Source organism: Octodon degus, unplaced genomic scaffold (assembly GCF_000260255.1).
Source record: "Octodon degus isolate 3935 unplaced genomic scaffold, OctDeg1.0 scaffold00140, whole genome shotgun sequence".
Classification (NCBI taxonomy): domain Eukaryota; kingdom Metazoa; phylum Chordata; class Mammalia; order Rodentia; family Octodontidae; genus Octodon; species Octodon degus.
In genome coordinates this window covers 1,202,030-1,223,550 of record NW_004524716.1, presented here as the reverse complement: position 1 = coordinate 1,223,550, position 21,521 = coordinate 1,202,030, and the positions used below count along the sequence as shown (strand labels likewise).

Here is a 21,521-nt window from a genome sequence, read left to right as displayed (position 1 = left end):
GGAAGGGAGGGGAAGGGAGGGGAGGGAAGAGGCAAGGAGTTTCCAGCTACAAACCTAAGAACCAGCACTGATGGTTTGCCCAGGGCTGGCAACAGGTGGAGAACTTTCTCTCGCTCTCTTAAAGACAAGGTGTAGTAAAGCTCAGCTCTGACTACACAGCCTGGGCTCTGGCCCCTGGGGCTGCACTCTTCCTTTCCAGAGCGGCTCCTCCTCGCACCCTGCACTCTCAGGCAAGCAGCTGGAGGGGGAGGGGAAGGAGGCCGGCTGAGGTTCTGGGCCACAGATGGGACAGCCAGGGCTGTGCTCCTGGATGCTGGGGGAGCGTCACTGGGTTCCTGGGCAAGTAGGGGTCGGGATCCTCCCACCGGCACTCCAGGCCTCGGCAGGAAGGGTGGGCTTCCCTCTAGATCCCCGCTTTTTACAGGGGGTACCTGAGACCACTCATTCAGCCTGCAGAGTTTGGGATATTTCCTCTGTCAATAGGAAGGAAACAGCAGCCTTTCTGGTAGAAATAAGAGCCCGGGAAAACATTTTAAGGGACACACAGAGTGTAAATATGAGACATATGTTCATATTTTTACTGATACAATGTATCTGTGAACTTACCAGAAATGATTTTGTTCTGAAGTATGTAAATAAAGTAAAATAAAAACAACGTCTGAAAATTGCTAGGAGTGTTTGAAATTATTCCCTGGTTCCCTCCAAACTGAACCTGTTTCCCACTATGTAATAGGATGTCTATAAAAATAGGAAAATTGCCCAGTAAGAATGAGATCTTTATTTTCTTTCCAGAGATGGTCTCAACACCACGGATCTCCTGGGATTGTAGCAACAAAACCTTGACCTGTGAGGTAGTGAATGGAACTAACCCTAAATTAAACCTGTACCCAAATGGGAAATATCTCATAAATGGTCCCAGGAAAGTCTTCACATACTGGTGGAAGAAACTGCCTACAGCTTTCAATTGCACGGCCAGGAACGAAGTCAGCGAGGAATCCAGCGCAGGGGTTATCAGCTGCTCAGGTGCGTGGCAGGCGTGGGTCAGGATGTCTGCAGTGTACCTCTCATGCAGCTGGCGGGCCCTGCAGGCACCGTGGCAGGTGCCACGGGTGTTCCTTGGCGCAGGTGCCGGGGCTGGGAGTCTGCTTTGACTCTGGATAATTAGTGAAAGTGTACCTCTTCTTCCTGGACACCGTCAAGGGGAGCCTTCGAGTTGGTGCCACCAATGGCACATTTCCTGTCTTTGAAATTTCTTCCCTCGCTTTGATTTCATGGAGATAGAGATCTTCCCTGGGGGAAGGAATTTGCAAGGAGATGGTCAAATGCAAACCTCATCTTTTTTTCCCATAATTTTATTGAGAAACAAATAGCAATGAGACAGTTTCAAACCAAATTAGTAGGACAGTTTCAATAATTAACACATTGCATACATTCTTCCTAGGGGTTAATTGCTGTACAAGAAGCTTGATATATTATTTACAAACACCATTAGAACAAATCCCTCTATTCATTAAGAGAATGCAACTATATATCTATCCTAACCACTTTGAATACACAGATACAAAATGGACATTCATCTGTATCCCCTTTTTTAAGTTAAGCTTCATCATTTAAATATTATAGGTGTGTAAATTCAGCAAAATATTCTAAAAGAGTCCAGTAGCCCATAATAGTATTGGGTCTTCCGCTTCACTGGCAATGTCAGAAAATGTTGACCTGAGTCCCCTACAGCTCAACATAACACCATGGCTTTACTTAACCTTGTCTTAACTGAGAAGAGCACTGAGTTGCCCTAGGTCCCTCTCCTAGGGACTTGGGGGGCAGGGGTACAAAGACTGTGGACACAGTTAGGCCATACTTCTCTTGCACAGAGGACCGCTTGGCACAGGCACTCACTCCAGGAACTCCGTAAACTCTCAGGCTTTCATTTTCCCCAGTGTCCCCCCCGGGGTTGCCGGGACTCCCAGCAGTAACGTTTGAGCAGTGGCTTGCGATGGTTCCCTTCGAGGCAGAGGGCTGGGCTTGGAAATTGGGTCTGCCCAAGAGCAGTTGAGTAACCCTGATGGAACTCATTCCTCTCTGGGCTTCAGTCTTGTTTCAGAAAGAAGGTAGTACAGGAATGAACCATCAGGTCTGTGTCCAAGCTTAAGGAATACCCAGCATGAGCCGAGGAGCTGCCTCGCAGTGTGGCAGTGGGTGTCCCAGCAAGCAGTCCAAGAGAGAGCAAGAATAAGCGCTCAGAACACAAGCCACCGTCTCTTTGTACCTCCATCTCAGGAGTCGTGTCACATCGCTCTAAATTTTAATCACTAGACGCGAGTCAGCAAGTCTGACTCACACTCCATTAAGGGGGTGACACAAGGCCTGACCCCAGGAAGCTGGGCCTCCTGGAGGCCACCTGGGTATCTGCCTGCCCTGATGTGGCCAGGCACCTCTTCGTTGGCCCCTCTTCCATAGTCTCCATTGTGAAGTGCAGTGACAGAAGCTGCTCCCTTTTGGATTCTGTGACCTCCCTTTGCCTTTCAGGCTGCCCTTGCTTAAAGCTGTCTGATTTAACAGACAGAAACACAGCCTGCGTACACCCCAAACATTGCTTAGTTACGCACAAATTGCTCATTGTTTATTTGCAGTTCACGTTTAACTGGCTGTCCTGTCTTTTGCCCGACAACCCAACTCTGTGTATTTATTTTATCATGATCTTACCAGTGTAATAATGTGGGTGTACTGAGGAGGGAGGGATGAAAGACCTTGGGAGACAGTAAGATTCAAAGGTAGCGATGTGCGTGTGCTTTATTCCATGGCACAGAGCAGGAGCTGATCCCAAGAATGGCCCCTGAGGAGTGAGAGGAAGATTTTAAGGGAGATGGAGGAGGAAGGGGCGGTTCTTGAAAACCCTAAAGGTATCTGGTTATTTCATTCTAAAAGACTGAGGCAGACAGAAGGAACGATGATCCACAGTCAGAAAAGTTACTGCAGCTTAAACAGGAAACCCTTCTGGTTCAGGGCTGTCACAGCCACAGTTTGCAAAAAGTGCAGCTATTGATTAATGCAATGTAGCATCAATTAGATGTGCATTCCTGAGGTCTTTTATCTGTTGTAGCTTTGTCTTTTTCTTTCTTTTCATTACATCAGGTATACTGCCCTGTAAATTGTGGTAGTGGTACCAGGAATAAAAAATTAAGGAATTTTTAACTTTTCAATATTTGTGTAGTTCAGTTTTTCTACACTTTAGTACAGAAACTTTAACAAAATGCAGTTTTGAAGGTGTTTCCTTGTGAGTTAACAAGTACAGAAGATCATTGTTAATTACTATTTTGTATGAATTTTGCTAAAGTTAACTGTAAAGAAATACCTACTGACTTGCAGATTAAGGGGAAAAAATCTATTCTCCCATTTCAAACCATGATACAAATGGGCACTGACATGTGGAGAGAATAGACATTTGTATGTTTGCAATGTGTGTTTTAGATAAAATAGGATTGGGTATTTAAATTAGCATATTTGTAAATTTAATAGCATTAAGATTACTTTCAAATGAAAAAAAAATCTCAAAAAAAAAAAAAAAAAAGACTGAGGCAGAGAGGAACAATGACCAAGTCCTAACCATCCGGCTCCAATAAGGGATGGGCATGTACTACCTTAACATACCAGGAGGAAGAGCCTGGTTGGACCGGAAGTACTCTCCACCACCTAAACTCATGGGCACGTTGTCGCCAAGAGGAAGTGTAAAGGAGTAGTTGGATATAGAGACTGTGTGGGCCTATGCTTGAATGACAAAGCCACAGCTGCTTCTGAGACAAGAGGGACTGTCTCGGCCTGGAGCACCACCAGAAGCCCAGGGTGACACAGGACAGCTCTGAGGACAGACAAGGGAGGTATTGCCTGTGTTCCTGATTGTGCCAGGACAGGGGGGTGGGCAGCCTGTCCAAGGACTCTAGGAGAAGCCAAGCCAGTGGCTGCATGGATTAGACATGTGCACCCCAACTCATCCAGGCCCACTGACCCCAAAACCTTGGAAATCCTCAGCTCAGTGGGAGATGGGCTCCGAGAAGCTCCTGCCACTCCTCCAAGCCAGCAGACCCTAAAGGACCCAGCTCCTTTCTTACTCAATTCTAATGGCTTCGCCTTATGCCTGAGTATCTCTAGGACGCTTCTTCATAGGTGAACATAGAGTGGGTGCAGTGCAGGCAAAGACGGGGTCAGAGAGAAACTGGAAGAAGGCAAGCCCTGCCGGGTTTGGTCTCTGAGCCTCAGGTCTGCTCTCTGGGTGCATCCTGGTTTTATGTGCAATCGCTTCCTAGGGCTGCTCAGCCGGAACAGTGTCTCAGTGATGCTGGGAGCCACTGCAGCTCCTACTCCCCACCTGCCAGCCCCCTGACCCCAGCCCCAGCTGCTCCTCTGTAACTGCTATTGTCTTACAAAGGGCAGCAGGCCCAGTGCCCCGCCTGGGAAACAGCTACCAAAAACACCAGTGGAAAGAGCGCCAGAAAAAGCAAGACCTTACATCTGTGGGTTGTTTTACGGTTTACAAAGCACTTTCACATTCATTATCTGATTGGCTTCCAACAGCCGCCTTGTGATGTAGTTTCATTGTTTCCATTTTATGAAGAAGGAAACAGGCTCAGAGAAGCAGAGCAGCTTGCCAAAGGCCACACAGCCCTTACCTAGAAGAGTTGGTGTCCAAGCCTATTTCCCTTGACACTGAAGTTGCTGTTTTGCTTATTGCCTTCCAGGGACTGAAGGCCCAGGTCACTGTTGCTAGCTCAGCATGCATGTGACCTTCTCTTGTGGGTTGGGCAGGCAAAAGTCTGCAAGAGTGGCCTACGATGAGGAGATGGGGCTGCACAAGGGAAATATACACCCTGAGTGTCTGGAAACTGCTCAGTCAGGAGGGTCAGAAAGGATCCTGGTGCAGGAGGGAAGTGAGGGATGAGAGCTAGAAACCCAGAGCAGAGACACTGAGATGGGGGCTGCTTCAGGGAGCCACCCAGGGACAGATACTGTGTGGCTGCAGGGACCTCTCCTTTTCTCTCCGGGTCTGGTCTTTGAAACTAGAAGTTGTGCTAGATTATCTCTAAACTCCTCTGGTGATGCTGTACTGGGCGGGGGATGGAACAGTGGCCAGGCTTTGTTTCGTGAATGATCAGGCATTCGTAGTGCATGAGATCCATCTCCCAGGGAGCTTTAGAAGGGGCTCATTCTGTACCCTGGAGCCCTGCGGGGATTGACACAGCTCTGCTCTGCCTAGGAGCTTGGTCTTCATAAAAATCGGAAGTCCTACCAACCCCTCAAGCTTTTGTCCTGTGCGTGGTGGGAGATGCTGCGGGCCTGGGCCTGAGCAGTGAAGTGGCCTCTGCACTCAAGACTCCTTCTCACATCCCATGTCTCGTCCTCTTGCAGGGAAAGGCCTAAACTTGTACATCATCATTGGCCTCTGTGGAGGAAGCACCCTGTTGGTGATCCTAGTGGCACTCAGCATTTACTACATTTGCAGGAGGAAAAAGCAGAATAGCAGGAGTCATGGTAAGCTGCCCCTCTTGTGTCACTACAGGCCACAATAAATCTTCATGGAAATATCTGATGGGGAAGAGACCTCTAGTCTACAAGGCAGAGAAGATGGGCAGTTTTAGAATGTCGGGGTGAAACCCGAGGTGATGGCTTGTTCCATTTTGTGGCTGGCATGATTTGAAAAAAGCAAACCAGACCAAAACCAGAACAAAACAGGTTGACAAGGAGAAAGCTTAGAGAAGCTACATCAAGGTTGGCCTTGTTGGGGTCCGCCCGCTGAGATCCACCTGGTGTTAGGCGGGTGTGAAGGTTGGTTTGAATGGGCCACACATCTCCATACAGACAGCAAAAGATTGGCCATACCGATGCGTGAACATGCCACCAGTGGGTGGTGGCCCAAAGTATTCAGGACCAAGCCCCTAGAACCCAGGCATAACCATGCCAGCCCATGAGAGAGGCACAGGAAAATAATCCTTCCAAAACACAGTCCTGAGACTGCGAGTGTAGTTCAGTGGTACAGCCCTTGCCAAGGTGCAATGTGCTAGCTTCAATCTCTAGCAGCATAAACAAATAAGTCCCCCAAAGCAGGGAGATCAAGTTCCTCTTTCCAGATGAAGTCCAGGAGGGCCTGTTAGGGAGTGTTGATTCCCCAGGTGAGGCCCACTTGCCTACCCACGGAGCAGGAAAGGGTTATGTCCAGAGCAGGGTGAGCTCAGTGAGCCTCCAGGCCACGCGAAATGGAAGACAGCAGGGAATGAGCCACCAGGTGTCTCCAAGGGTGGGTGGGTGGGTGTTAGTTGTGTATCGGCCGGCCACTGGATGGGCGAGCTCTTGGCTTTGTGCAGGCCGCACTGGCAGCAGGCTGAGCTCCCTTGCCCTGGGTCTCTCCCTGGAGTAAGCCCGGCAACACCCATATCAGCACTTCCAGCAGGGGCCCAGGACCCTACAAGTGGTGGCCAGGCACCCTGTGCCTTTTGGATGTGGCTTCCTTCCTTCAGACATCTTTCCCAGGTCCCCCTCAGTCACCGTGTTAGGCTGCCCCTCTTAGCCGCATGTCTTACTTAGGCCCTTTCTCCCTCCTGTAGCTCCTCCCAGTCTCTACCCCACGCTGGGTCCCAGGTCCCGCGGCTTCCTCACTGTGTTTCACCCAGGCTGTTCTCTACCCCAGGGCATATGAAGGCCCTTTCTCATCACCTGGCATGATGTGACCAGGCATTGCTTCAAGGCAGACCTCACATGCCACTCAAGTCAGAGCAGTGCCCGCCACCACCAGGCTGAAACCCTCAGTGCGATAATTAGCCAGCATTGACTCAGCAGTCACTTGGGCCGGGAACTAAGCCCTGTGTTTTAGAATCACTGTGTCATCCAGCCGTTCATGATCTTAGGAGACGGACAATTGAATCCAGATGCAAAACACAGGCTCAGCGAGGCTAGGTTGTTGGCCTCAAATCTTGGATGGCCAACAGGCGAGTCAGGAAACCCAGGGAGCAGCATTTAAGGAGGCTCTTGCCTTGTTCTTGTAGAACCCCAAGTGTGGGCACCTCTTCGCATTTTATGTCCTATGCGTTGCTTGCTTCACCTTCCTCCAAGCCCTGGGTTGGTGATAGGAGGTGCAAATGGAAAAAGGGGTCCCGTGGGCCTGGAGGAATCCCTTGGCACAGTTGTCAGGCAGCAGGGGCTGGCACGGAGGCAGGCAGCAGACTGTAGTCTTACTCTGATGGAGAACACTGTATAGAGCCATGGCTACCTCTGTCTGTCCAACCCAACTGGAGGACTTGGCCCCGTGGCCACATACCCACTCCTGCTCCCAGAACTCACAGTCTCCTTCTATGTACCTCTTGGTGGCTGTGGGCTTGCCTCGAGGCTGACACTGTGATTTGCAGTTCTGATTCATCTCCCAGGCTTGATGTTAGGGTTTCTGAGAACAGTGCTTGGGTCTGAGTCATCGCTGCTACCTAGTAATAGCACCCAACACCTAGGAGCTGAGGAGGAAATATAGGAGGAACAAATGAACAAAACGTTGGGCAATCCAACTAATCAGCAAATGGCCTGCCCCAGATTGCCACATGGGACAGAAAAGGCCACATGCTGCCCAACACCTGGGAACAGAGAGCAGGAGCAAAATCCTCTCCGCGCCCTCCCAGGCATAAGCTTAGCTACTGCGGAGGACCAGCGATGGCATGGATGATGTGTCCTGCTTTTTCTTCCGTGCACAGACCATGTGACACCTTCTCTGGCCTTCAGCCTCCATGTTCAAGGCTGCCTAATGGAGCCACATAGCTACGGGGGGTTCTCAGAGAGGAGCTGTGCTTGGAGAGGGTGGGTAAAGGGCGGGAGGTCTTCACTTGGCCCTGGGGAGAATCTGTTCCTTATGGCTCCCTTTGCAGCCAGTGTGGCTGGCCTTGGACTCGGGGACTGGGTGCCTCACCTGTAGCCTAGAGGCAGCCCTGCAGCAGCTGGGCATCCTCACAGATTTCTTGTGTGACTTTCAAGCAGCGCAGGACAAACTATATCATGATTAGACTAGGGCTTGTCCTTATGGAGGAAAGTCACACAGAGCAGAAAATCCCAGAGTGAGCAAAGGAGTCATCTTGCCCTGTAAACCCAAGGGCTTGGGTCTTGTTTATGAAATTTTGAAGAATTGGTAAAGTTCCAGTGGCTAAAAGGCCCCTTGTGTGCACTGCAGCTTCTTGGCAGAAAGTAGGTCGTGTGACAACAGAACGGGGTAAATGACAGCTCTGCTAAGAGATCCATTGGAGAACGTAGTTCCTAATGGGCCCCATAACCACTCAGACCTTCTACCCATGGGTTCTACCTATGAGACTTGCACTCAGGGCATAACCCAACCCTAGGACAGCACCGAGCCCTGGCCTAACCTCTCCCCATGGCTTCTTCCCTTTGGCTTCCTGAGTTCTCCAAAGCCCAGGCGCTTGCTCTGCTTTGTGATTAGCATTTCTGTTTCCCCAGAAGACCCAGTGCTCTTGGAGGAAAGGAAAGCTTCCTTCCCCTCGCACCCCCAGCGCTGCTAGCAGGGAGCCTCACACCTCGGAGGCCCTCGGCAGCTCCACACACCACACTTGCCGGCACAAGCTTTTGACAGGTCTTCTTGTTGCAGATGAGGAGCTGGAGCTAAGCACCCGCTCCAAGAAAGAGTGCCCAAGGCCCGTCCACATCCAGGCGCCCCCAACTCAAACTCCAGCAGCTGCACGCGTGCCCCTGCCACCTAGCCATCGCTCCCAGGCCCCTCCTCATCGTCCCCTGACTCCCGTCCACCACGTCCAGCAGCGGCATCAGAGGAGGCCTCCTCCATCGGGCACACAAGTTCGCCAACAGAAAGGCCCTCCCCTACCCAAACCTCGAGTTCAACCAAAACCTCCCCACGGGGCTGCAGCAAACTCCTTGTCCCCTGCCTCTCATTAAAGATGACGGGAACTGTCCTTTCCAATAAAAGGTTCTGTGGATTTCACCACCTCAGCATGCAGGTCCATGCTCTCTTCTGGTGGTTTCTGCACATAAGACAGGATGGCCTCCTGAACAAGGCTTGTGGGCTACAGCACCTTCCAACTCAGCCACGTGGTCTGGGGCCCAGCATCTTCGGCTTCCTCGTAGACCTCTGTCACCCCAAGAAGAGAAAAACAAAGTGTGAATTTAGGGAGAGGAGTGACAGTCCCTAAGAGTCTTAGCAGTCTTCTTGCCTCCCTCTCAGCGGCTGTGCAAAAGTGATGCATCAGCGGGTTACTGGGCCTGCTCATCCTACAGGTGGCCCATCTGCTTGAGGGACTCGGGTTTCCCATATGCCCCGGAGGACTCTGGTCCTCTGTCCTTGAGTAGGAATGAAATAAAGGTTCTAACTTGACCCTGGTGTTTGCTCACTGAAGAAAACAAGGAGTCCCGTGTCTAGGAGAGGAAGCTGCAGATTGAAAAAGAGGCTCAGAGGTGTGATTTAGTCACCACCATTCACCTGAGCTGCCTGAGTCCTCACCACCACGACCAGAACATGCCCCTGGGTCTCGGCTGCAGACAGCCTTTGTGTAGGTTTCTGTGGTGCCCTGAAGCCCCCATGCCTGCCTTTCACCAAGAGGCCAGAAGAGCAGCCATCTGTCACTCACTTCCTTGGCCTTTTGGATGTGGTCCTGATGATCTACGCAGTTATCGTTGAAGAGAGACTACAGAAGTACTTTGGGCACTAGGGGTCCATCAGTTGACACCCAGAAGGGCAGACTAAGAGGCAACAACCTGGTTCCATCCAATCCTAAGTGTCACAGTAACTCGCCATTCCTTAAGAACCAGACCACCTCGCTAGCAGTCATGCCAGCTGTACTGTGGAAGATCTGAGTGTGTGGGAAACAGTTTTCAGATAAAGGTCTAACAATAGGCTGTAGGAAGGCGCCTACTTTGAAGAGCTGGCACCATGTTTGTGGTGTCGTTGCCTGCCTGCCTTCCCTTGATTCTGTAGACGTGTTAACCCTTGTAAAGCCCCGGCAGGAAGCTCTGAGGTGTAAACCACAAACTCAGGGCTTCCTGTGAGAGCTCACAGGGGTGAGCTGCTTCTTCCTGAGAATCTGGGCATCTGCTGGGTCAGAGCCCAGGGCTGATTATCAAGGGCAATGTGGAATTAGACCCCTGGCCTTCTGACATTCCAACACAGGTATAGCTGAATAACAGCCACCACAAGATCTACCCAGAGGAGCGAGGGGGATCCCAGCACTGCCATATCCTCGACCTTCATTGCAGCCTTGAGTGACCAACACCAGGACCACTCCTAGAGATCTCCTAGGGCCTTCCCTTCAGACACCCTTCTTAGTCTGGTCTACAGCTGTGCCCTGCCTCTCTTCTTGTGTAGGGTGTGGAACTCTTCCATCCTTATATCAGACTCTGGGCCAGGCAGGAGAAGGGCAGAGGCATACAGTTGAGAGTCTCATAGGGGAGGGATGGGCCTTGTAGGACAGTGCCACACAGCATGCTGTGCATATTGGAGGTGAGTACAGAATCCCAGAGAAAAAGTTTTTTTAATCAGATTTTATTGGTAGGCTGGGGAGAGAGCTCGGTGGTCTAAGCACCTGCCTGTCAAGTACAAGGACCTAAGTCTGATCCCTGGCACTACATGCTGTGCCAGCTTCAGGTTTCTGAGCTTGCCATGCTGGCACCAAAACCGGGCATGGTGGCATAGCAAGACCCTTTTGATAATAATATTATTATTATCAAGAGAATAATAATAACAAAAAAAGATTTTATTGGTACATTTTAGATATACATAATGATCATATTCATCATAGAGAATTTGTATGTGTGTATGACATAACCTGATTCTTTTTCCCCCATCGCCCTTTTAACTCCTCATATGCTTCCCATTTACAAAAGCATTGTTTCCATTTTTACCTTTTTAGAGAAAGGATTTTGAATCTGCATTAGATGATAGGACTGGGGTGATGTAGAGGGCTTCCTGGAGGAGGTGACTTTGAGCTGAATCATAATAGATGAACAGGACTGGTGAGGCAGAGGTGCAGCACTGCCCCGGGAGGGGGGAGTGTGAGGAGGGCCCCTGCCTACTACCAATTTACCTAAGTACACGGTTCCTTTTTTCAAATACTGGGTTATATTGATTTTGCATGGCACTGTTATTGTGTATAATACAAGAAGGAAAGTTGGGCATATAAACTAAGAAAGGAAAAAAGGTGGGCATGATGCTACAATCCTGAAATTCCAACACTCTGAAAGGCAGAGATGGGAAAATGCCAAGTTCAAGTCCAGCCTGGGAAACTTAGTGACTTAGTACAACCCTGTCTCAAAGTACAAGAGGGAAGGGGCTGGGACACAGCTCAGCACAAAGGCCTTGGGTTCAACCTTGGTGCTGCAAAACAAAAACCAAGCCAAAGCAAAAACAAAAATGCTCTCAGTCATATTACTACACATGCTAAGCCATGACCATGTTTTAGAGACAACATCATTTCTTAGATGTAAAAATGTGGAGAAACCATGGGAAGGGGTTCAAAAATGAATAAGATATGACGTACATGTATACCAAGTCCACTAAATTCATGCAATTATTATGTGCTGGAAACATGTACCAATAAACTTTTTTTTAAAAAAAGTAATACCCTGTTGAGCTTAGAAAGAACCTGATGATTCAGTAGGTTAATTAGTTAGAGGACCAAGTGAGTGTGTGTGTGTGTGTGTGTGTGTGTGTTTGTGTGTGTGCATGTGTGTGTGCATGTGTGTTATTTTGGAGTGGTGATGGGGGGATGGAAACCAGAGCTTTGCACATGCTGGGCCTTCTGAGTTCTGTCTGCAGCCCATTGTCTACATTTCCTCATTGCCTCTCCAGGTGATGGGCATTTAAGTTAGAGAACTATGGTTTATTGGTCCTCAGAGTATTAATCATCAATGATCATTCAAACTGGAGGATTTTATAGATAATGCAACATTATAAACAAAACAAAACAATGAGACCCCAGTTAGCTAATCGTTAGCTGGGAACTCTCCAGTGCAAGAAAGCCAGCTATGTTGGAAAGAAACATCCAAAGGATGTATAGGGCTGCACATCCTACAAGTCATGTGAAGACAGAACAGTGGATTTTTGGCGGAACTGGGGATTGAACTCAGATCCTTGCATTTGCCAGTCAAGTGCTTATCCTACTGAGCCATCTCCCCAGCCCCAAAATAAAAAGAGTGGGGACGGGGTCGCGAAGCGGCGACCTCACGCTCCAGAGCCCGGAGCGGAGACCGCCGCGCTAGGTCACTGCCCTTGGATTCTTTGATACCTGTCTAGCCCAAGTGCAGTCCAAGCCCAGCTTTGGCCAGCTTATCTCTGAGAGACTTCCGTTGTGATCTGCCTAGCAGCGTCGTCCTAGTAAGCAGCTCCTCTTCCATTTACACCCAGTATTGTGTTGGGCTCCTTGGGACTCTGTGGGCTCCTAGCCTGTAGCCTCTCCATTTCTCAAGGTTGCCCATGTATTTGTCACTCGGGACCACAACAAATGCTGCTCACAATGCCCACACCTGTTACTTAGCTCTTCACTGGCCCAAACTCTTCTTTCATGATGTAGGTAGCAGCACGTCTCTGGAAAGGGACCTTCCCTGACTTCTAAATTCCACTGTGTCATGATTCTTCTCAGCCCTTCTTATCCTCTGTGTAATTCTGTGGTCAAGTTCTGTGCAGTAAAATACCTGTAGCCACTGGAGCCAGAGAGTTCTGAGTTTCTATATTGGTCAGATTTCCCATCACTGGGGGAAAAACTGCTCAGCACCTCCAATGGAGCCAGCTGCATTTGACTCATGGTTTCAGAGGTCTCAGGCTATGATCCTTGAATCTGAGGAAGGAATATGATGGGTAAGCTTGTTGGAGCAAAGCTGGTCTAGTGGAGGAGGCTGGGGAGTAGAGCCTAGGGAAAAGCAGCCCCAAGGCAGCATCTGGGGATCCACTTCCATTCTGTGATGTTTCCATGACTCAGTTACGCCTTCTGAGTTTCAGCCCAGTTCAGTTGACAAACATGATTATCTGGCACAGTTTCTCTTTCATGGGCCATGCCAGTTTGGGTAGTTCATTGAATCATGTACTCACTAGTGTACTCATCTCTAAAATGGGCACGAGATCTTACACAGTTAGACTGGAGGGTAAATGGAAACTATGTAGTTCGGTCCAGTAGACTCTCGTGTGCAGAATGCATCTGAGACTATGAGGTTTGGCTCTTGCTTGACATTCCAGGAGGAACACCCTGGGGAACAAATATAAATGGCCCAGTTGTAGAAAAAGGCACAGATTCTTTCAAGTTAATAACAAGTACTGGGGTGCAGGGAGATGGCTCAGTGGAATAAGCGCTTCACTGGCAAGTGCAAGGGCCTGAGTTCAATCCCCAGTTCCACCAAATAAATAAATAAATAAATAAAAATAACAAGTACTCCCTAATGTGACTGCATCTGATACAAGTTAGACCCACCAGAGTCAGTTTCCCAACCTTAGGTCACAGAAAACAAATGAATAAAGTCCTATACCAGATGCATTCAAAGCTGAAGAACAGACATGCGAGACCTACGTTGGCCACCAGCCCTCTGTCTTGTCCCTGCCTAGTAAGCAGAATGATCTTATCACAGCTCTGGACTTTGTCCCATGAGGCTTCTTGTTGGTTTATTCACAGCAGCACAGAGCTAGGTGCAGCATCAGATGCTGATCCTTTAAGTAGCTGGTCCACATTAAAAAGCAGAACGAGGTCCATTCGCTGGTCAGAGATGGCCCAAGGGAGAGGGTGACCATAAGGTTTAGTGTGGGACTCTGCCATTGTGGATTCACACAGTGAACCAGTCTGGCAGGGTCAACGTGACCTGGCACAGAAGAGCCCACCCACATGGACAGAGAGTGCAGAGGGCCGCCCTGGGATGGAGGTGTGGCAAGGGAGCCAGCAGGCCATGAAATGTCCAGTCAGAATAGCAGCTTAGCTTATCCATCAGCCTTGACGCTCCCATGGATCCTTACCAAAACAACATTCATCTTATGTTTTATTTTTTAAAAAACCCACAAAGACAGGGAGAACAAAAGGAACAAACAGACAGCACAACGTGGGTGGTTGGAGAAGGAAGGATGAGACTAAGAGGATCCCAAAAGTTGAACAAACCTAAGGCAGCAGCGGGGAAAGCCATGGTGCCAACTAGGTTCTTCCACCAGAAGACACAGGACCTGGTGGCACTGGTTATGTCCAGAAATAGGGAGCGTGAAGGGAAAGTGGAAAGACAGATGACGTATCTGTTGAAGAAGGAATTAGATCCTGTGTCCTGCTCCCAACACCATGAAGATCAGCTTCTACCCAGCAGAAGCCCGAGGCTTTATCCTCTGAGTGAAGGGGTGACACACAGTTGGTAACAGGGAGGGATTAAAGACATATTTCCTGTTGGACGTCGAGGCAGCCTCTGCCTCACTTAGCCAACAAAATACTGGGCAGACTATTCAGCATATGTCTCAGGGAGGATGTTGGAAAAGACCTTTTAGTCTGAAAGTCTTGTCGCCTCAAAACAAGTAAGCAACAACAACAACAAAAGTAAAAACTACTACAGGGTTTCAGGTTGAATCCTGAGGGGATTTGACTGACCTTATCAGATACAAAAGTTACATTTCTTGTTATATAGGTCTTGCTCTTTCTTGGTCTTAGCCATCCAGGAGAAATGTATGAAAATGAAGTATAAAAAGTAAAGCCATATTAATATGATGAGCTGTAAAATGCTCATGTCAACAACTTTGGATGTTGACAGTCTTATGGAAAACCCACTACTATTATGGACTATTGGACTATATTGGGATATTTTGCTGAATTAAGTATTTTGCTTAAATACTGTAGGTATTTAAGTGACAATGGAATGCCCTTCTCTGACAAAACTAAGCAAAAAAGGGGGATACAAATGAATGACCATTTTGTTTCTGTATACTCACAATAGTTAGGATAGATATACAGCTCCATTCTCTTAATTCAATGAATAGAGAGATTTGTTCTAATAGTGTTTGAGACAGGATACCAGGTCTGCATCTTGTACAGTGAATAACCACTAAGACAACAATATGCAATGTATTAATTATTGAAAATGTACTAGTAATCAGTTGTAAAACTGTCTCATTGATGTTTGCTTCTCAATAAAAATATTTTAAAAAATAAAAATAAGGAGTGGCTCTTGGAAAAAAAAATAAAGCAAAAACTAATGACGTCCAGGATTCCTCAATGAAACTACTCAGCGACACAGCCTCAGAGTGACTTTTTCAGTCCCTCGCTCCTCCTGCTCACACTGGGATTTCAGGCTGCTCCTCTCTTAAATATGAGCTGAGAGTTAACGACTCCCACGAAAATGAGAAAAGCCACTTCTATGAAAGTTAGGGTCTCAAACAACCGGAAACATTAGAAGGAAAATTTCAGACAGATATTACGGCGCTCCCAAAGATGAGAAAATATTGCATCCATGAAAAAGAACAGTCCTATAAAAATATTTAAAGAACAACATTAAAAAGCTAACAAACAAAAAATATTTAAAGAATAAAGCGCATCCTTGGGAATTATTAATTTAATTGCAGAACCAGTCCAGTCAATTCAAAATCAAATAATATGCATTTAAGAAAAACAAGAGTAAAAACAGAAGAGTGTTGATTGTTCATGAGATAACTTCAGAACATCTTTGAGAAAGAACATAGCTTCCAGATTCTCACTAAGAACTTCTGGTTCCTGGTCAAACATATAACAAGCTAAAAGATGTTATTCCATTCTAACAACTAAAAAGCTGAACAAATTGAGAAAATTGGTAATTCCTCAAAAAAGCTAACTCTAGGGGCTGAGGATTTAGCTCAGGGGTTCAGAGCTGCCTGTAAAGCATGGAGTCCTGAGTTCGATTCCCAGTATCTCCCCCACCCCCCAATAATCTAACTCCATGAGAGAGGTGTGCTCTCAAGGCAAATTGGAGAGGCCAACAGCAGAGTGTGGAGAATTGTTGCTGGCCACAGCTGGACCCCTGGGCACAAACCTTCACACGAACCACAGTCAAGGTGGGAAAGCCTGCACCATCACTGGAGAGGTGTCCTAGCATGGACAAGTCTGAGAGATACAAATTCCAGGCACATTTCCTCCTGGAAGACCTCTGTACTTTTGTAAACTCCAAGGGCTCAAATGGATTCTCACAGTGATACTGGAGAAAATTCTCTCATACTTCTGGCAAGAGGAGGGGGAAAGTAATTGCTTTAGTCACTTTCTTATTGCTGGGAATAAAAATAATAAAATATCTAACACCCAGGACTTAGAGGTGAAGGGTTTTGTTTTGGCTGAGTCTCAGTGGGTCCAGTCTGTGCTCACCAAGTCCTGTGCAGACACTACACAGCAGAAGAGCCTAGCAGAGGAAATAATGGTAGAGAAAAACTGAGAGAAGCGGGAGGAATAAGGTCACTCTCGCAGACCTGAGTTTTCCAAGACCCCCACCTCTGATTCATGAGACAGATTCAACATGGCCAAAGATGGGAAGAGTCACACAGGAGTTACTCAGAGCAAATCAACTAAGACACAGGTAACTGGAAGAAAGACCAGGATAGACATTCTGAATATGAGACTTTGTGGGGGGAGGGGGACATTTTAGGCCTAAACCATAGCAGGTATACCAGAGCACTCTGTTTTTTTCTTAACATGATCACACCTTGATCTTGGCCAGAAACTAACCGGATCCCAACCCCTTGGGATTTTCTTAGAGCCTATGTGACCAGAAGGAAGTGAAATACCTAGTTTGAGTCCACTTATCCTGTCTCCCCAAAGGGGGCACAACATGAATGTAAGTACGCCTGTAATCTCAGCACTCAGAGGATGAGGTAAGAGAATTGCCCTGAGTTCAATGCCAGCCTTAGCTATGTAGTGAGTTCAAGGCCAGCCTTAACTACATAGTGAGACCCTGTCTCAAAAAAGCCATGACCCACAACAACAAAAAGCAAGGGTAAAGTCCAGAGATGTAAAATCACTCCAGAGTGGACGCCTGCTGTTTCGGTGCAGTGCCTCCTCACGCTCCACAGTGCAGCACCACAGCACACAGGGCCTGGTCAGCAGGATTCCCTTACCCAGCCTGGTACGTGTGTACATCAGGAAAAAAATAGAAGGCAAACTAAAAGGCAGAAATAAAACAAAACAGGTCAAAGAGGCAGAGCAATCATTATAACCAGACTCAGATCTGGCAGGAATTTTGGAATTATCAGACCAGGAATTTAAAACAACTATGATGAATAAAAAATGGACAGCATGCAAGGAGAGCTATGCCACAAAAACAGAGGGAGGAATTTTAATGAAATAATCAGCAGAGCCACTAGATATTATCTGTCTGTCTGTCTGTCTGTCTGTCTGTCTGTCTGTCTGTCTGTCTGTCTATATATGTATATATATATAATAGAAATGAGGAATGGCTTTGGCAGCTTATTGATAGACTAAGCACAAAGATTACCTGGGGCTCAAAAATATAACTCAGTGGTCTAAGCATCTACCTGGGAAGTACAAGGACTTGAGTTCGATCCCCATTACTGCATGCTGTGCTAGCCCAGCGATGAGCCATCCACTGAAACTGGGCATGGTGGTGCACACCTGTAATCCCAGTGCTAGGGAGGCTGAGGCAGGAGGATCACTTGAGTCTGAGCTGCTTAGCAAGACCCTGTAATAAATAAATAAATAAATGATTTATAAAATTTAAAAAAATCTTCATAGAAGCCAACAGAAATGGAAAACAGAGAGAGACAGAAGGCTGAAATAAAGGAAGAAGAACTGCACACAGCTACTACACAGTGACGGACATTATGGGAATTCTAGAGGGAGAGCATAGAGGGGAGGAAAGAAACAGAGGAAAAATTTGAAATGATGATTGTGAGTTTTCCTAAATTAAGGTCAGAGATCAAACTACAGACCCTGGCAGCTCAGAGTCTATAAATCAGATAAAAGAAAAGAAAAAAACCCAACACCAAAACCAAAACAGCATAACAAACCAAGGCATATCATTTTCAAACTACAAAAAGTTCAAAGATAGACAAATTCTGAAAAGAAATGGGAAGAAAAATATCTTACCTACAGAGAATCAAAAATTAAAAGCTACACCTGACTTCTCAAGCAGAAAAAGAACAAAATAAAAACAAACCCTAATAAAAATTCTGTACCCTGAAAGATTAGTTTTTCAGAAAATTGTTTTAAAAGTGAAAAAGGCATTCTCAGACAAACAAAATTGTAGGGAACTTGCTGCTAGCAGGCTTGACATGCAAAAGACACGAAAACTTTTTCAGAGAGAAGAAAAATGATAAAGATTTGAATCCTGGTCTTGCATAAAGAAGTGAATAAAATTGTAGAGTAAATAAAAAAAGCTGTTCAAAATTGGGCTGGGGAGATAGCTCAGTAGAATAAGTGCTTGCCTGGCAAGGACAAGGTCCTGAGTTCAATTCCTGGTACCACAAAGTAAAGAAAGAAAGAAAGAAAGAAAGAAAGAAAGAAAGAAAGAAAGAAAGAAAGCCAGCCAGCCAGCCACCAGGTATTTGTGTGTAATATCTATAATATAATCTGTAATACATACGTGTGCATATGTATAAGTGAAATGATAGGCAACACTAAAGGGGTATCGGGGAGCAGTTAGAAATATATACTTGTGATTACAAAGAACTTGCATTACCTATCAAGTGGTACAGTGCTACTTGAAAGTAGATTTGAATTTGTTATAATTATATAAATACGTTTGTTATATTGAAATTGTTAAGGTAATCATTCAAAAGTTTTTTTTTTTTAAGTATGACTGATAAATGCTAAGAAAGGAAAGAAAATGTAACTATATAAAATGTTCAACTAGACACCCACTGGATCCCTCCGGACCCAGCCCAAGCCCAGGCCCGGAGTGTGTGTGGGAGAGCATCTGCACTCCCCTTTTCCTGCTGGGTCCCTCTGGACCCAGCCCAAGCCCGACTTGTGAGTGACTCCTTCTGTCCTGCTCTCTGGACCCCTCTAGACCCAGCCCATGCCTGGCATACAGGCCTGGTGTGAAACTCTGCAGCTGAAGTCTCTGTAGAGAAGCTAGGGGCCAGGATCACCCAGCTAATCCAGGAGCAGAACATCTTGCCAGAGGGGCACAACAAATTCACTTCCATGGGCTGTAGCAGGAAGAAGCTGAGCACAGCAGCCAGGCACAACTGGATGAATTCAAACTTCATAGCTCTGCACCCGGTAAGCTGAGATACTTTGCTAGACCCAGATCTATAAAAGCATCCTCTTTCTTTCTCTCTTGACTGAAAGAGGGGGCAAAAGGTAACTGGGGTGAACTAGTCTGCTTGGAAAATACTGGGTACACCAAGGGAAGGTGATCAGACAGAACTTAGCAGAACTAACTTTAATACAAATTCTCAATTTAATATTTGCTTAGCTATACAGACATAATGATTGCTCTTAGTGTTTAAAATACAAAGCCATTAGTTACAAAACTTTGTGAACTACTAAATATCATTACCCATTATTAGTGTTCCATATTGCAGTTATATAAATGCAAAACTAAAACTGCCTTAACCATGTAATCTTTCTTGGGTAAGAATTTCAGTAGGTGCTAAGGTTATAACTGCACCAAAGCTCTACAACAAAGGTCAGAGGACAATGCTACACAAAATGACAAAGCTGAAATCACTGAATTAATAATGTCTGAAGTAAAGAAACAACTGCAGAAAGGCATAGAGGAACTCAGATCAGAAATAACCTCTGAAATAAAGAATGAAATCTCTGAATTAATAGCATCTGAAGAATCAACTGCAGAAACATATAGAGGAAATCAGATCAGAAATAATCTCTAAAGTAAAAAAAGAAAGGATAACTATAATGAAAGAATTAATAACTGCTTCCCAAGAAGACACTGATAAAAATTAGAGGAGAATAGAAAAATGATGGAATCCTTGAATGAGCAATATAGGAAAGAAATAGATCACATGAAGCAGAGTCAAAGAGATATAGAGGAAATTAAAATCTCCATCACAAGCTTGCAGAACTGTTTAAGTGAAAGTGAAGACAGAGTTTCAGATCTTGAAGATGCTGGTGCAGCTAGTGAAAAGGTAAGAAAAGATCTTTAAAAACAACTAGGATGCAGGAAAAACTAATTTATCACCTGTGAGACGATGCAAAGACAAACCATGTGAGACTAATAGGCATCAATGAGAAAGAAGGAGTCAATACAAATGATAGAAGTAGAATATGGGCAGAAGGAATAGTAGAAACTTCCCAAATATGGGGAAACTGACATTCAGGTAACCAAACCATATAGAACTCCAAATAACATCAACCCAATTAAAAACACATTGAGACATATGATAGTGAAGATTCCAGAAGTCCAGTACAAGGACAATATACTGAAAGCTGCTAGAGAAAAGAAACAGATCATTTAAAGGAAAACCCATCAGAATGACTGCAGACTTTTCTTCACAAATCACGAAGTCAAGAAGAGCATGAAGCCGAGTACTTCAAGTCCTCTATGAAAACAAATTCCAGTCCAGACTACTATACCCTGCAAAACTCTCTTTCAATTTTGATGGACAAATGAAACCCTTCTGTGACAAAGAACAACTAAAGAATTTCATGATGACAAAGCCAACCCTACACAGACAACTAAAAGATATTTTAGAGAGGGACCAAAATGATCAGAACTCCATGAATGAGAATGGACAGAACCCACCAAATAGGGAAAATAATTAAACACAGGAGAAAAAAGAGTAAACCAATACATCTTAATTATAACCATCAATACAAATGGACTCAATTGACCAATTAAAAGAGATAGACTGGCACAGATTAGGAAGAAAAATCCAACAATATGCTGTGTGCAAGAAACACACTTAACTCATAAATAAATTCATAGGCTGAAAGTCAAAGGATGGAAAGCAATACTACATGCCCCAGCACCTCAGAATATAGCAAGGGTAGCAATCCTGTTCTCAGACAGTCTCAACTTCAAACCCAGAATGATCATATGAAATAAAGAAGGCCACTATGTACTGGTTAGGGGAAAAATTCAAGAGGAAGAGGTAACACTCATAAATAAGTATGCACCAAACACAGAAGCACCCAACTATATAAGACAAATCTTAATGGACATGAAAAATCTAATATTCAATAAAATGTTCAATTAAAATGAACAGAGAAACAAACATGGAAAAATGTAGAAGACAACAAGGGCAAATAACAAGAATAATAAGCAGAAAAAAATACAGTATATAATTAATCTAACAATAACAATACTCTGAATATTGATGATCTTAGTATATGAATTGAAAAGCAGAAATTATTATAGTGAATCAAGAATCAAAATCCAAATATATGCTATCTATAAGAAAGCCACCTTAAATATAAAGGCATGTATAGATTAAAAGTATATGAATGGAGAAAGATATGCCAGGCTACTACCAATCAAACGAGCAGGAGCTGGGTGCCAAAGTGAATAGCTATAGTCCCAGCTATTGGAAGATTGAGGCAAGGGAATGCGGAGTTCTAGGCAGACCTGAGCAACTTAGTGAG

At 45.8% G+C, this 21,521-nt stretch overlaps 1 protein-coding gene across 1 annotated transcript in view; it reads left to right on the top strand.

Annotated features, from left to right (window-relative positions):
- Cd2 (CD2 molecule) overlaps positions 1 to 10,538 on the top strand; it is a 13,784-nt gene extending 3,246 nt beyond the window's left edge. Inside the window, exons 3-5 of the mRNA XM_004641719.2 lie at positions 793 to 1,023; positions 5,401 to 5,523; positions 8,624 to 10,538. Of these exons, the coding sequence (XP_004641776.1) occupies positions 793 to 1,023; positions 5,401 to 5,523; positions 8,624 to 8,928 (659 nt within the window). The 3' untranslated portion in view covers positions 8,929 to 10,538. The remainder of the gene's footprint in view (positions 1 to 792; positions 1,024 to 5,400; positions 5,524 to 8,623) is intronic.
- Positions 10,539 to 21,521: the final 10,983 nt, after the last annotated feature.